This window comes from Dermacentor andersoni, chromosome 2 (genome assembly GCF_023375885.2).
Source record: "Dermacentor andersoni chromosome 2, qqDerAnde1_hic_scaffold, whole genome shotgun sequence".
Taxonomy (NCBI): Eukaryota; Metazoa; Arthropoda; class Arachnida; order Ixodida; family Ixodidae; genus Dermacentor; species Dermacentor andersoni.
In genome coordinates this window covers 92,273,698-92,289,645 of record NC_092815.1, presented here as the reverse complement: position 1 = coordinate 92,289,645, position 15,948 = coordinate 92,273,698, and the positions used below count along the sequence as shown (strand labels likewise).

At 45.8% G+C, this 15,948-nt stretch overlaps 1 protein-coding gene across 1 annotated transcript in view; it reads right to left on the bottom strand.

Moving 5' to 3' along the window:
* Nucleotides 1-286: 286 nt before the first annotated feature.
* The window catches only part of LOC126542039 (vasopressin V1a receptor-like), a 30,240-nt gene continuing 14,578 nt past the window's right edge, over nucleotides 287-15,948 (bottom strand). The window contains exon 2 of the mRNA XM_050189011.3: nucleotides 287-3,565. Coding sequence (XP_050044968.1) covers nucleotides 1,970-3,208 — 1,239 coding nt within the window. The 5' untranslated portion in view covers nucleotides 3,209-3,565 and the 3' untranslated portion in view covers nucleotides 287-1,969. The remainder of the gene's footprint in view (nucleotides 3,566-15,948) is intronic.

Sequence of the window (15,948 nt, the reverse complement as noted above, 5' to 3'; positions counted from 1 at the left end):
TGCCAGGCTCGAGGTCGCACATTAGATCCCGGCCGTGGCAGCCGCATTTCGATGGGGGAGAAATGAAAAATTGCTCGTGTACTTGGGTTTAGGTGCACGTTAATGAGCCTCAGGGAGCAAATATAATTCGGAGTCCCTCAATGCTTCACGATCAGATTGTGGATTCAGCACTTAAAACTCCAGAGTTAATTTTTTCTAAAGACAAGCTGTGGCGTGGAACATGTCGTAAGAACATTGACAGCAACGCGGGCGAATGATGTAGCAGTTCAATAGGGACACTAAGTGATAACGAGACTACAAAACTTTTTTTATTCGTAAAATACGTGTACAACAGATTTCACTGCCCGTACTAAAATAATGAGCAGTATATATAGTAATCTGCATAACGCCCAGTCGCTGCCATTGATAGTATGGAAGCGAAGAAGGCAGTTAACAGGAACATCTAGAAAGAACACGAAAACACGCCAATAAAAACACGCCGGCAAAGGTCATTAAATATACGATTTTTCTTGGTACCTCAAAACATTAATCGGTACATAACAATAACAACCTCTCCTATCTCGCAAAAGGGCATTTTCTTTGAACAGTGTCGCAGGAAATGGCTGGTGTATTCTGAAACACCGAGTATTCTGTGTCTCTTCAAAACTTTGATGTAGTCGTACTCAAATGAAAAGAAAGCTGCGACAACAGCCTTTGTAGATTTATGTTTAAGCGTAGTGAAACGTTACCGTGAATACTTTAAGTGTGCTAAAAAAAGAAAAAAAGAAAGGACGTTACCACAAAAATAAAGGCACCGGACGTGCATAGTCCCTCCTATCGTGTTCCCGCCGTTATCCGCGCTGATTTAAAGTATGCATACATTCCAACTAGCCCAAATTGATACCTTACTACATTGGCTACAAACACTACCTCCATGCGGCATTGTTGCTCAGAAAAACAAGGCGGCGAGTAGGCAGACACTCCCGGACACCACGAGGACGCGGCGGCCACATTTCGATGGGGGTACAATCCAAAAACACCCATGCATACTTAGATTTAGGTGCACGTTAAAGAACCCCAGCTGGTCCAAATTATTCCGGAGTCCCTGACTATGGCGTGCCTCATATTCAGATCGTGCTCTTGCTACGTAAAACCACAAATATTAATTAAGTTTAATTTTAACATCCAGATACGGAGATTTGAGTCTGGTGATGTTTGCATTGGTGTAGCATAAAAACTACATACTATCGTCTGAGAAACAGGTGACTCTGGTTTACGTTTCAGGCTCTGAGCTACCGACTTTGATGTCGTTACGTGGCTTCTACTGACGCCCCTTCATCTTATTGACTTGCTACAGGCAAAATATAGCACTGAAAAATTTCCTGTGGATCTCCAAACTTACCCAGACACCCGATATTTGTGTCTTTCGAAATTATATCTCGAGATTTCCTCAGCGACGTTGTGTTCTTGTGACTTAGCTATAGAGGAATCACAGAAACAGTTCAGATATCTATGTCGTTGTGCCATTAGCATAAGCGCTAAACAATAATATATCGATAGATGTTACAGACCAAAATTTGAATGAAACGCGAAGCCGCGAATTATTTGGAACTGTAAACGAAAAATTTGCGGAACCTCATTAAAATTCGTTCACGTATTTCTTGTCGGCCAGATACATTTCTATCAAAGCTTCACCTTTGATCTTTGTGCTTGCAAATTCACAGCCATGACAATAACTAGCACGGAAATCTTGCGATAACTAACAAGACTGCGGAGTAAGGCTGAATATCTCTCACAATACCAGCTATTGCATCTCATTATGCAATCAATGTGCATGTTGGCCCGTTGGTGCGCTGAATCCCACAATAAGAGATACACTTGACGATGTATCCATGAGCAGTCAAGCTCGTAACAAGAGGCGTCATAACTGCCTGCTATGCCTGCAACTCGTCCCAAGGAATGAAATTGTATATATACTACGAACATGCAGCTAAAGGCAGTCTCCCAGCGATGCCAGCCTGGGTGTTTCTGGGTGTTTCTTCTGCGCTTCGCCACACTCGAAGTTGTCGGGAGAAGGAAACATTTTCACCGTTGGCGAGCGCCTCCTGTTCCGAGTCTGCAGAGTCGACCAGGCGGTGCGGAAAGTGGCAGTGGTTCGCCTCGAGCCCGAAGAGCACGCCAGGCGGCGCCACAGGACGCGCACGTGGGCGTCACATCCGAAGGCCGCGGCACCGCCATTGAAGGCCAGAAAGACGTACGGGTTGACGGCGCTGTTCGAGGCTGAGACGACGCCAAACACGGCGACCACATGGGGCCCGAGCGAGACGTTTTCCGCGAAGGCCAGCAACATTTCCTGCACCATGTACGGAAGGTTCGTCACGATAAATGCCACAAATATAATTATCGCCATCTTGAGAGTTCGCAGGCGCGCCTTAGGCAGAGTGGTCCTTGCGCTTTCGGCACGCTCACAGGACGACGAAACAGCGTCCCCTGGCTGCCGGGATGTGGCGGTGCTGCTCATCTTCCACATCCTATACAGGATGCACGAGTACAGTGTCACTAGGGCCACCAGTGGCAATATGAACACAAGCGTGAAGACGAACGCCATGTAGGCCTGGCGCGATACCACGGAGTCCTGGTAGATGTAGAACACTGAGGCACAGTAGCACTCGTCCCGGATCACGACGAGCCGGAACATGAACATGTTGGGTAGGGACGGAACGAGCGACAGAAGCCAGCAGGCTGCAACCAGCGAGCGAGGCCTGGGCGCCGGCGCCAGCGGCTTGCAGATGGCGCAGTGGCGGTCCACCGCGATGCCGACCAGCATGTAGGTGGAGGAGACCAGCGCAAACGTCTGCAGCACCTTGAACAGGCGGCACGCGGCGTCTCCAGCGACCCAGACGCGGCCCACGACCTCCCACACCAACTGCGAGCTCATGGTCACCAGAGTGACGAGCAGGTCGGCGAAGGCTAGGTTCAGGAAAAGCACCTGTGCCTTGAACATGCGGTGTCGGCGAGACGTCAGGAGCCTGTGACACACGATCGAGTTGCCCAGGAGCGACAGCGCGAGCATGACGCTGAGCAGCGCGATCCGCAGCGTCTTGGCGTAAAGTGGGCCGAACAGATCTTCGGCGGTGACCGGCGCTTCCGACGCCGTCTCGTTGTCGGAGCCGGAGAGAGCGTCGAGTTCGGACAACACCGTGGTAACGTCGGCGCTGTTGCCCAGCATGGGTGTCGGTCTCGCCCCATCACCATCGAGGTGGGCCACAATAATGACGAGGGGCTGCGTTGCCGAAGAGCAGATCTTGAGTTCCTTGGCGGTTATATAAATCCTCGCTGGTAGCTTCACTTTCTTGCCGCTTGGTCCTCTTGCGACACTATCAGCAACTGAGACCTTCCTTTTTAGTCGTGGCCTGCAAGTCGTACGTGAATGCGATGAAAACCAGAGAGGGAGCAATAGGAATCCACGGCAGCTTCATACGATGCTCTTGACGGAAAGCCGGCTTTCATGTCTCAGTCGCTTGATTTTCCTGAGGCCTCTGCTGGTAACCGATTTTAGGGCGTATTGAAGCTTACGCTAGCAACCCTGCAAAGAGAAAAATAAGCATTACTCAGTACAGTGAGCTCAGGCAGAGAAAAAAATTGAAGCTCTTAGAAACAATATCATAAGCAACGCCAGAAAAACTTTCTCTTTCTTTCTTTCTTTCTCTTTCTTTCTTTCTTTCTTTCTTGTTTCTTTTCACGGCACCTTCATGTCTACAGTCTAGATAAGCTTCTTAAGAGGAACCTTTAGCTAGGGGGCTTCCGTCCAAATACCTCGTAACGAAGAAGTTGTTTTTCTCGGCAACCAGAGCACAGAATTTAATGAAGCTTGTTAGATTTAAAAGAAGGTAAAAAAAATCTGGTGACTGCAGCAAGCAGTTTCTTTGTTTAGATTGTCATTCTCTTCATAAAATTTGTTGAAATATTGCAACATACAAATATACTCAAGTAGTAAGTTTTAAACTCTGTAACTCTATTCTACCAATTCTGTCAACAACACCTATTAAAACATCCAAGGCACACAAAATTGATATATTTACACCGCTCTAAAACAAAGGCACTAATTTGTGAGCAGGACTTATGTAAAACCATTGCAAACATAGTGACAGTTTCATATTTATTTATTTATTTTATTTATTAGTACCTCAAAGGCCCCATTGAAGGGGTATTACATGAGGGGGTGGAATTTCCGCAGTACATTCCTTCTATGGATGATCTGAATGACGATGAGTCGATCTGATCAACGATGGCGTTTGGCAGGTCATTCCAGTCCCTTGCTGTATGGACGAAAAATGATGACAGATGCGCAGAAGTGCGGGCAGGGGGAGGGTAGACGGCCTTCCCGTGGTTTGTGCGATCGGAAATGCGATGGGCGGGGCTGATAATGGAGTTCAGAGATGGATGATAAAAGAATTTATGAAACAGACACAGTCTGGAAATTTTTCGGCGGTTCGCTAAAGTTGTGAGATGAGCATTACGTTTTAGTTCAGTTACACTTACATGATAGGAATAGGCGGAGAAAATGAAACGAGCTGAGCGATCATGTACAGATCCAAGAGTAATGGAAAGGTTATTTTGATGAGGGTCCTAGATCGCGCATGCATATTCTAATTTGAGGCGGATAAGTGTCAAGTAAGCAAGGGATTTCACTGATGAGGGTGCTAGTCGCAGGGTTCGTCGAAAGTAACTAAGGACGCGATTTGCCTCGTTAGTAACCTGTGATATAAGAAAAGACCAATTTAGATCAGGTGTTAAATGGATGCCTAAATACTTGTAAGTTGATACTGAAGCGATTTCTGCATTCCCGATTAGATATATTGAAGATGGTGGTGAGTGACGTCGGTGGAATGATAGCAGAGATGTTTTTTTTCACATTTAAGGACATTAGCCATGAATTACACCAGGTTAATACGGGCTGAATGTCAGATTGAAGAAACAATATGTCATCGGTGTTAGTAATAGGTCGGTAGATAACGCAATCATCAGCGAGTATGCGAATGTGAGAACATATGTTAGCAGGCAAATCATTAATATATATGAGAAAAAGAAGGGGGCCCAAGACGGTGCCCTGAAGTACCCCAGATATAACAGAGGAATAAGAAGATGAGAATTTATTAGCAAAGACAAACTGCTGCCGATTAGTGAGAAAGCTGCATATCCAATTAAAAACATGTTCGTTAAGATTGAGACGAGAAAGTTTTAGGAATAGTCGCTTGTGAGGAACTTTGTCAAAAGCTTTTTCAAAATCGAGTAAGAGGGCGTCAGTAGGAATGTTGAAGTCAATGCTAGAGCTAAGGTCGTTAATGAAGAGGGCTAACTGTGCTTCGCAAGACAAACCTTTTAAAAAGCCATGCTGGTTAGGGTGGAAGAAGTTGACGGACACTAGAAATTTTATAATTTGAGAGAAAATTATATGTTCCATTAGTTTAGAAGTGATACATGTGATAGATATTGGTCGATAATTATGGCGAGAAGGTGAAGGCCCTTTTTTTGGGGACTGGGATGACTTTGCCTATTTTCCAGCCATGGGGTATAATGGCTGATGAAAGGGATTGCTAAAAAATATGAAAAAATATGGTGCTATTTGCATGTTTTGTATCTTTTAACACTTTAGTATTGATTCTGTCAACACCAGCTGAGGCGGTTAATTTCAAAGATTCGATTATTTTGACAATACTATCAGGTTCGAAGCTGAAGCCCGGCATAGGTGGAAAGTTAAAGGAAGGGAAATCAGGTAATTCGTTATCCGGTTCGTGGGTGAAAACTGAGCTGAATGATAAATTCAAAACTTCCGCAACGTCATGATATTCAATTGGATTATTATAATCGTCACACAGTGTTATATTTCTGATGGGGCTAGGATTGATGCATTTCCAGAATTGACGTGGGTTTGTACGAATCATGTCCGGTAGAGTAGAAGAAAAAAATGAGTGTTTAGTTTCGTATACTTGTAGGTTATAGGATCTTTCTGCTTCGTAATAATTTTGCCACGTGGTGGGGTTATTGGTTTTTTTGGCGGTTTGGAAAAGTATTTTGTTTTTGTTATTCAGGCGTTTTAACACGGTATTGAACCAAGGTGATTTATAGCGCTCAGTTACGGTGATGGTAGTTATAAATTTTTCAATTAGAGCATGCATTTTGTTTTTGAACAGTAGCCAATTAGTTTCGGGAGTGCGATCATGAAAATCGGTTACAAACCAGGTTCGGAACGCATTAAGTTCACTGTTGATGCTTTCATAGTCTCCTTTGTCATAAAGTGTGATTGTTTTAGTTATTTTTTTGGGGGTGCGGTTAGTGGTTGAAAAACGTGGCGTGTATTACTGAGTGGTCACTGATTCCCGGCAGATTCAAGAGTGATAACAAGTTTTCTGCACGTGATGTTAGTATTAGGTCTAATATGTTCGATGATTGAGCATTCTGCCTTGTTGGGCTGGTGACCAGTTGGGTCAGACCAAAAGTGTGACAAGTATTCAAGAAATCGCACACACAGGAATTAGTCGTGTCAGATGGGTTCTGCCAATTAATTTCGGGAAAGTTGAAGTCACCTAGGACAAAGAGACAAGCGTGTGGAAGTTCCGAAGTTATCATATAAGCTGTAGATTGATATATCAATTTTTTTTTCTATTTTCGGTGCTCTATCTTATGCAGTTTGCAGAACTGCGATATCTGTTTTTGGTACAGAGTTACGGATTTGTCAAGTTCCTGCTTAAAATATTACGAATCTTACAAGTTCTCAGAAATTTTGTAAAACATTCATAGACCATAAATCGAAATTCTTCTACCGTCACAGGAATTAAATTTTCTTTCTCAAATGGAACCAATTTCATTCAAATCGGTCCCGGGGTTGCCTTATAAAATCATTTATTGGCTTTACGTGTTTGAATGGAGAAAGGGGAGTTGGCCCGGAGCCAAACCTTTCTTTTAAGCTGCGGTATCAAAAATAGAGCTAAGCTAAAGGCTCGGCAAAAAAAAAAAAAAAAATAAAAAGGAAGAGAAACATATATGAGCGTTTTCTGTGTCACATATTGTTATCGGTTGCTCTGCTTCACTTTGTGAAACGCCTACGCGGAAGAAAATTCGCGTGAAGTGTGCTTCAGTGACGGCTGGTATTATACCTCGCAACGTGTGCATTTTAGTGTTCGCAAAATTTCCATGGGGCACAACTCGGAGGGCAGAAGGTGGGCGGGGGGGGGGGGGGGGGGGGTGGACGAGCATTGGCAAGCAACGTGACTTTGTTCATCTGACATGAATCCCACGCAAAACTGCGTCGTAACACGAGAAACGTATTTGCGAGAAACTGCTATTCGCTTTGACTCATGTTGCATTCATTTTGATTTCGCCCGAGTGTGTTACACAATGCCCCGGGTTTCGCCGGTTGACGCCCGTATGCTGAATAGGTGAGGCTGCTGCCATTGCAACAATTTTATCGAAATGCTTTTCAGTGCACAAGGTATGCGCATGGTAGTTTGTGGCACATATGTAAAGTATCTTCGCTCGGGCAGCTCTTGCAGACACACAGGAAGAGGCCATACCACTTTCACGGTCCGACACAGCCAGCAGACTTCGAGTGCTTGAACAGGAAATCACGCTCTCTCTATGGTGCACACCAAGCAGCCAGACCAACTGGAGCAATCGTCAATACCACCTGCCCTCTTTGATGCATCTCTGTATGCCAACTGGACTCCGCCGAAGAGAGGCCACTCTGCTTTATCACTTATGACTAGGGGTGGTATTCACGAAATCTTACTCATTTCGCATTGGAATGGCCGACAACGCTCTCTGCAATGCCTGTCTTTGCGAGCAGACGCTAGAACACATTCTGTGCGACTATCCTGAATATAATATTCATAGACAGTCGGTGGCATCCGTTCGAGCGCACCTTGACAATAGACCATTGTCAGTTGAAACGACTTTCACATATTGCCGACAGAAGACATTGCAGCTGAAGGCGACGAAAGGACTACTTCGGTTTTTGAAAGAGACGGGCTTGGACAAGTGGCTGTGACAGTGATCTCACGCACCACGCAAGAATGGCGGACTGTAACTGGCGATGTGTGTGCTGTGCTATGTGCTCTCTCTCTCTCTTTCCTCCCCATCTTTCACGCCCCATCCCGCTCCCATGTGTAGGATAGCAAACCGGTTGAGCTAAACTGGTTCACCTCCCTTCCTTTCCTTCTCCACTTTTTTCCTTCCTTCCTTCGCTCTGAAATTGTTATAATTATTCAAATAAGCTTGTCATGTGTTAAGTCACAAGCTGTGAAGCAGTTGAAACAAGTTAACAAAAAAGAGGAATGCGTATATGTGAAGAGGTTCGTAGACTTTTCATGTCATTCTATTTGACCATCGAAGTCCACTGGGTGCAGGAGGGTCACGGTCACAACAACAATGATAATGTTGCCGACAAGATCACTCACTCTCATTCGCCACCTGACAACACCTCTTCTTCCCTACCCTCCGACGCCGCTCTATATTCGTGGCCCAAAATCTCTTCTCCGACCGGACAAACGGGCTCTAATCACCTCGTGTGCCTGCCTTGCGCGTAATCTGACTCGAATGGAGGAAACCTCTCTCCTGAGATTTCGAGCTAAAGTCGCCCTTACCCCTTCTGTAACCCAGCCCTGGGGCCCAGCATTCGAAGACCCAGTGAAGCACGCTATCTTTGAAAAGAGGAGCTTGCGATCAGTGCATTCCACAGGTACTAACTTACGGGGCAGAAACTTGGAGGTTATAAAACACATAAACTTCAAGGAGAAGTTAGGAGCGTGCAACGAGCAATGGAAACAAGAAATGACAGGCGAGACCGCAAGACAGCGGCGTTAATTAGAAAGCAAACGGGGGTAGCCGATACACTAGTTTACATTAAGAAGAATAAATGGAGTAGGGCGGGACATGTAATGTGTAGGGCAGATAAATGGTAATCTATTTGTGTTTCATGAAGAATGGTACGTGCCAAGAGACGGGGAGTGTAGTTGGCGACATCAGAGAACTAGCAGGAGTTATAGAATTTGGAAGTTTGCATGCCTGAGATGATATCAGCTGGCACAAGACGAGGGTAATTGGAGATCACTGGGAGAGGCTTTCATCCTCTAGTAGGCCTAACAACAAGCGGACGCGGCTGCGGCTGCTACTGCTGAAGAAGAAGCAGTAGCATCACCAAAGGTACTTTGCTCCAGCATCTGCAGCAGTTGCTCGCCATCATGGAGGTGCCGGGATAGGGAGAACCAGCCCACAAACTACGGATGGTTAATCTTAATCTCCAGCAATAAGTTCCACGAGCAACTTCCTCACGAAGAAAGCCTGCACCCAGTTAACATACGGGGTGATCATTTTTAAATTTTCGGGATTTTTTAATATATCGCCTGTTGCGGATAGCGTGATTCTAGTCCTTGAGTAGGATTATTCCCCGCAACATCTATTCCAAATGAGTTGGATTATTCAAATCGCAACATCTATTCAATTAATTAAAAATTACAAATTAACTTCTACATGAATTACCTTGCTGCGCACATTACAATTTTTTAATTGTAGTCGGTGAGATTGTAAGGCGTAAAAAATTATGGGGTTTTACGTGCCAAAACCACTTTCTAATCAGTAGTGGAGGACTCCGGAAATTTTGACCACCTGGGGTTCTTTAACGTGCGCCTAAATCTAAGTACACGGGTGTTTTCGCATTTCGCCTCCTACGAAATGCTGCCGCCGTGACCGGGATTCGATCCCGCGACCTCGTGCTCAGCAACCTAACACCATAGCCACTGAGCAACCACGGCGGGTGTTTTTTGTAAGGCGTATCCACTCGGAATTAATTTCCAGGATGACAACAGTTCGGAGATACGCGCCATCAAGCTCGCCGTAAAAGGTGCACCTTTGTTCCACTTACTTTTTTTTTACACAGCGTTCTTTTACGCATTTTAAGCACGAAAGTAACCTTATTGCCCATGTATTTTGTCCCACAAATTGGGAAATAGTATGTCAATAATAAAAGCCTGTCATCGTTAGCGCTCATGAGAGATTAAGCTTACTCTACCCGCTCAATATATTACATCTACATCTACTCTACACTGGACCATGAATGCTGCACCAAATATCCCGTTGTGAGCGAGCGAGAGAAGTTCGAAGATACGAAGGGCTCAATTTTTCGTTAGTCACAACCACGCGAAGTAACAGACAGCTAGCAAAGACAGAGAAACCAAGGGGAAGCCAGTGGTTACATTTAATTGCAAATGTTGAAACAGTAAGGTAAAGGGGATACGAAAGTGGACGAAAAGATAACTTGCCGCAGGCGGGACTCAAGCCTACAGATTCCGCATTACACATACGGTTTTTTCCCAATTCAGTTACCGCGACGGCTACGCCGCCCCTCTCCCCACCGTCAACTTTATTGCCTGTCTGTGTACGAACTCGATCTGGCTTGATTATCAGTTATTTCGTACGGTTATGTTGTACAGGGTCCTGAATATGTAGCTGCGCCCATTCAAAAAAAAGATTTTGCATTTACCGCTGCACTGCTCTTGCTCAAATTTTGCAAAACGATCGAATTTTGTGGTCGGTTTCGTTTAGTATGACACTTGGGACGATTAGTCGCCTTTTTTTAAAGACAAAAATGAGAAACTGTTTTCGCCTATGGCAAAACTGGCGTCTGAAAAGCCGGCCCTGGCCGAGAGTTGTGTCGCCGCCTGCAGGCAGCAGCAAGAAGGAGCTGCTTCGCAGACGAAAAGGCACATTGAAATCGGCCGCTTGCGTGGCAGCAGCTCCTTCCTGCTGCTGTCGGCAGGCGGTGACACAAGTCTGTGCCAGGGCTGGCTTTAGCAGAAGCCATTTTTCCCATAGGAGATAACAGTTTCTCATTTTTGTCTTAAAAAACGGGCGACTAATCGTGCCAAGTGTTATACTAAACGAAGTCGACATTAAAATGCGCTCGTTATGCAAAATTTCAGCAAGAACAGTGCAGCGGTGAGTACAAAATCTTTTTTTGAACACGCGCAACCAAATATTCAGGACCCCGTACACATCTTGTATACCCAGGAATATGTCATCGGTACGTCATTATGTAATACATATTTCTGTTAGTATATCTTTTCCGATCTACTAAGAATCACTGGCAAAACAAAATGTCCCGGAAGTATTTAACATCACCGTGCTAAAGCCAAGAGAAAGCACAGCACCGTCAGCACGCGCGATTTAGGAAGAGTACTAGAAGCTACGGAGCTTCGATCAATTAATAGGGCTTCCGAAGCGCTGAGATGCCCGTTCGCGGAGTAAATTGAGTTAGCTGCTGTTCGCGAACAGCCCAGAAGTGTTGTTGTCGAACACGTGCCCGTTTCTTCCGGTCGTATTGGGCACACGCACTCTGTAATTTCATTTATGGCGAGTCATTAGCAGCTGGTGACTCGTCCTCACGTGACGCCTACATGGAGAGCCAGGATTTTCATCCTTCAGACTTCTTCGCGCTTTAGAAAGCAGCAGGAGCGTAATTTTATAATAGAGCAGATCAATCAAGACCGACGTCACATTCAATGGAACGGCTTCTTTTTTTTTCGTCTGCAAACAAGTGCCACTTCTGGCAGGCGTACAACGCACCTCACGCGCACTCGGAAAGCAGGTTGTACTCCGTCACAACACAGTCATACACTGTGATAGAGGCTATGGAGCTGGCAATGCGTTCACTTGGGGTTGCTTATTAGGGTTCCATATTTGAAAACGGCACAAGGACACGGTGCCTGTGTCGTCTGCTCACTTGTCCGTGTTTCTAGCGCTGTTTCTGACTAAAAACTTCACTTCGGCTGAGAAGGAGGCGAATTTGCAAAGATGTTCACGTGCAGGCACTTTGGCAGGGCAACTTCATTTTTAAAACGAACGTTAAAGAGAGGTCATATTGATTAATGCAGCCGTGTACGCATTACGGCCAGTGAACATAACCACCCTTCCGCGTTACATGCCGAAACTAGGGCACTCGGGTGCACCCCCCGGCGGTACACCCCGAACACTACCGGGCGCCGAGTTCGGGTGCGCCTGTACCCACATTTTTTTCCCTTATTGCGGTGAGTGCCGGCGGTGGGTTTCGAAATGCCCACCTACCGCAGCCGTGGAGAACGCCCTGTACTAAAGAAAGGTTGAAAGTGCGTTAACATTGTCACAGCCTTCTTGGAATGGTCCATTTCGATTTCCTATGCCCAAAAGAGGTAATTTTAGTGGGGTAAATAGGGGCGAAACTTCATATTTAAATTATACGCTAAGGCCGCAAAGACGTCAGCGTGGCGTCACATTTTTCATTGTAGTTTGAGCTACCCCTGCACAGGAAAAGTTCCGGCACGTTCCCGGGCTCAGCTGTTACTCAGGGGTTGCAGCGTAGTTATCAAGTCTTACTAGCTAGCACAGAATTTGTGACGTTTCTTGAAAGAAACTGCAGCAGAAATTCGAAATGGTTTCGCCACTATAGTCTGTCACTTTTTAGTCACCCCTTGCTTCTACCAATTTTCCACTCACGGCAAAACTGACCTGTTTAGTCTTTCTAGTCTTTCAGATGCCTGATCTAAAAATGTGACCTCGCATAATGTTTTGCGTTCTTAAATATTTCATTTTCACTTAATATTTCGTACCTAACTATTGGTAGTTCAATGTTGTGAACTTTCACTCTTCACGTGCCTACAATGTAAAAGGTATACGTTGCACTTATTTCGTTCGATACGGCCGTTTTTACCGTTGGCCAAACAGAAAATACTCAAACTGGTTTATCTCAAACTCGTCCACAGATTTACTAAATATAACAAACAAACAAACAAACAAATAAATAAATAAATAAATAAAAATAAATAGAAGACTGAGTAAAAGCGCTTATATTTGCCCTCTGATTGGTCAATGCCCATGTCAATTTCAATACGCGCACATTCACGCAGAAAGTTAATCTTACGTTTTTACGCCTGGTAAGGTTGAAAAGTTCGATGCCTTTTAGCCGAGGTCAGCCTTCGCTTTCGCAAAACTGCGCCCTACTGAGCTGGGAGAAGGAAAAGTGCGCCTGAGCACGGAAGACAGCGTAGTTTGCCTAAGCGATCTCCTCCTGTCGGAATGCGGCCGGCACAGGCAAGACACGAGGCATAATTATTTTCTTTTTCAGTTCCTCAACATTTATTTCGGCTGCTAAGCACTGTCCCTTAGCAGCCGAAATAAATGTTGAACTGAAAAACAAAATAATTATGCAGATCAAACGCACACCTTGGAATCTATGTGAAGCGATCCCTTCGTGGAGCGGTTAATCAAATGCTATAAATGTGCCCATTCTTATTCCTGCGTCAATGGCGTGAAGAAAACTGGCGCGCGCACGTGTTCTCTCGCGCACCCATGATGCGACGCACGCGGTGATCATCTCGTACAAGCCAGTTGGCAACAATGGGAATACACGTGTGATAGTGGCCTCGTGCTTAGAGCGTCAGGTCGCTTTTATGGGTGACCGAGGTTCGATCCCGCCATCGGGGAAGTAATTCAATCTTTAATGCGAAAGCATTATATGGCTCACGAAGCGCGAAATCCGGCGGCGTGGCCGGAGATTCTGGAAAAGTCACGTGGTCACAGATAACCAACGGGAGGCGCGCACCGCGTACACCGCTGGGTTCCTTGAAGCACCACCAGATGGCGCACACCTCCGCGGATCCGCGGCTGCGGCGGCAGTGCCGGCCGTGCAGGGTAAGTAAAAAAAAATCACGGAGGAAGGAAACTAAGGAGAGGCCCTGACGTCACTCTTTGTGAAGCAAAAGTGAAGCCGGAATTTGGCGTTGCTCATGGCGATGCTCCGCCTTTTGGGCCACCCTCCTCGCTTGTTTACATCTTTCGCGAAACCACGCCGCGCTGCGCGTGGTGTCGCGCGCGGAGCGCGCGCGCTCGCGCAACATCTGGCAGAGCACGGTGCAGGTAACACAGCGCAACAAGACACGGTGACTAACGCAAACCCGCCCACTCAGCGCCTTTGCCACGGCCCGAAACCTACCAGAGCAACAAGTGTGAGCGCTCAAAACCATAACAACGCCGCCATTGTGGCCCAAAAGGCGTGGCCATACAAGAGAAAAAATAAAAAAGCAGCAAAAAAATGAGAACCTACTACGTCATTTCCGCCACACTTTTCTCCTAGCGCGCGGAGGGGGTAGGGCCTCTCCTTAGTTTCCTTCCTCCGTGAAAAAAATGATCCAGAAAGCTTGTCTTCGCGCATAGCATTCACCACAAGCGTTTCCAGGTAAATATTACGGTTGCATGAGCTGCAGTTGCCGGGAACCGGCAACTGTGTGGCTGGTCTATATATATATCGCCGCGCGTCGCGGCGCTGCCAGTCGTGCGCTGATTTCGGTGAGTTCTGTCGTGCGCTCTAATGAACGTACCTTCGACTTCGACATCTCAGTCAGTAGCTGCGCCAGGTTCCTTTGGACATCCACGCGAATGCGCGCACGAGACCGAGGCCTAACCGGAGAGACGTCTCAATGCTTTCAAATGCATCTACGTAGGGATACCTAAGTGTCCTTGAAATGTTTAAAGTGTGGTGTAAACTGGCAGGATCCAGCAGCCACGGTCAGAAAAGTCCGTGAGGGTTCGGAAAGAAAACTTCGCCTTGAAGAGAGCGAGAGAGAGAGAGAGAGAGAGACAGAGAGATTTCTGAGACTGCGCGGCCGGTGTAGTCGATTTCAGATAAGGTATAATCAGTGCCATGAAAGGAACATTGCCGGGGTACTTTATCATAGCAGCCATATTCAAGGGTTCTTTTTTCCTTCTGTGGAACGTTGGGGTTGGGATGTAAAAAGAAAAGGAACGAAGAAGGCAGAAGCGAGAGAGAGAAGAAGAAGCGAGAGAGAGAGAGAGAGACAGAGAGAGAGAAGTCTGCAGTTCTTTTTAATTAAAATAAGTTATTTCTCACCTCACGTGACGAAGTGGGAGCAAAGTGGCGAGCTGCACGGAGAGAACACAACTCATCACGCAGCAGGTCCAACTTTGTTAGGGTGCTTTCGAAGAATCTGTCACTTCAATGTGTACAAGGAAACAGATGCGAGGTGCTTACGCCATTGTCTCAAATCCCCTAAGTTTGCATTGACTAGTCCACTACGTCCCCCTCACTCTCTTTCTCTTTCTTCGCAAAAATAAAGAAAGAAAAAGAAAATGTAATAGACAGGAGCTGAAAGAAAAGAAAAAAATGAGAAAGCTAGCAAGAATGATTCATCTTCGCAAGACACAAAGAGAACCCCTGAGGTACGATAAACGGTGAGCATTGCGTGACGGCCGAAAGTGTAAATGAGTTATATTGGCTTCACGAGTGCCGTAAGTCTGCTTGTGACGTGGCGTACGCAAAGGCTGCATTTGCTATCTTTTCAAATTTTATGAGGCATATCTCAGAATGATGTAAAAATTTCCGCAAGAATAAGGCTGTTTGGTGCAAAGAGTGAGCCTTACGATGTTTTTCTCTTGTTTTTGTTTTTTCACGCCTCTTATACTATGCAGCTCCAACGACGCAATGAACAAACGCTATGAATGTGGTGGACTTAGCGGAGTTCTAGAAGAAATGAAGGAAGTTGATAAAAACGAGAAAAAGAAAAGAAAAAGAAAAGAAAAACGTACTAAGAAAAGAAAAACTGTGCGGACATTATCTCCTGGATACGTGAATACTCTCCGGAGAGAAATAAACCTGGTGGTAAATGACGAGGAAACCTCCGCGAGGCCGCCAAGGATGCGGCAACACTGCTGCAGTTCCCTAGCTCTTGTAGGAGGAAAACAGATCTCGAAAATATTGTTACGCATGTCTGGGCAGCAAAAGCAGCATCCGTGCAGATATGGAATACCAGCAGCCGAGAACCTATTGGATTTATCTCAAGCACGCATCGTCTACTTTGACCGTACCGCGGACAATTTATGTACATTCAGCGTCATATATGTATGTGAGACAATTTGTTTATATGG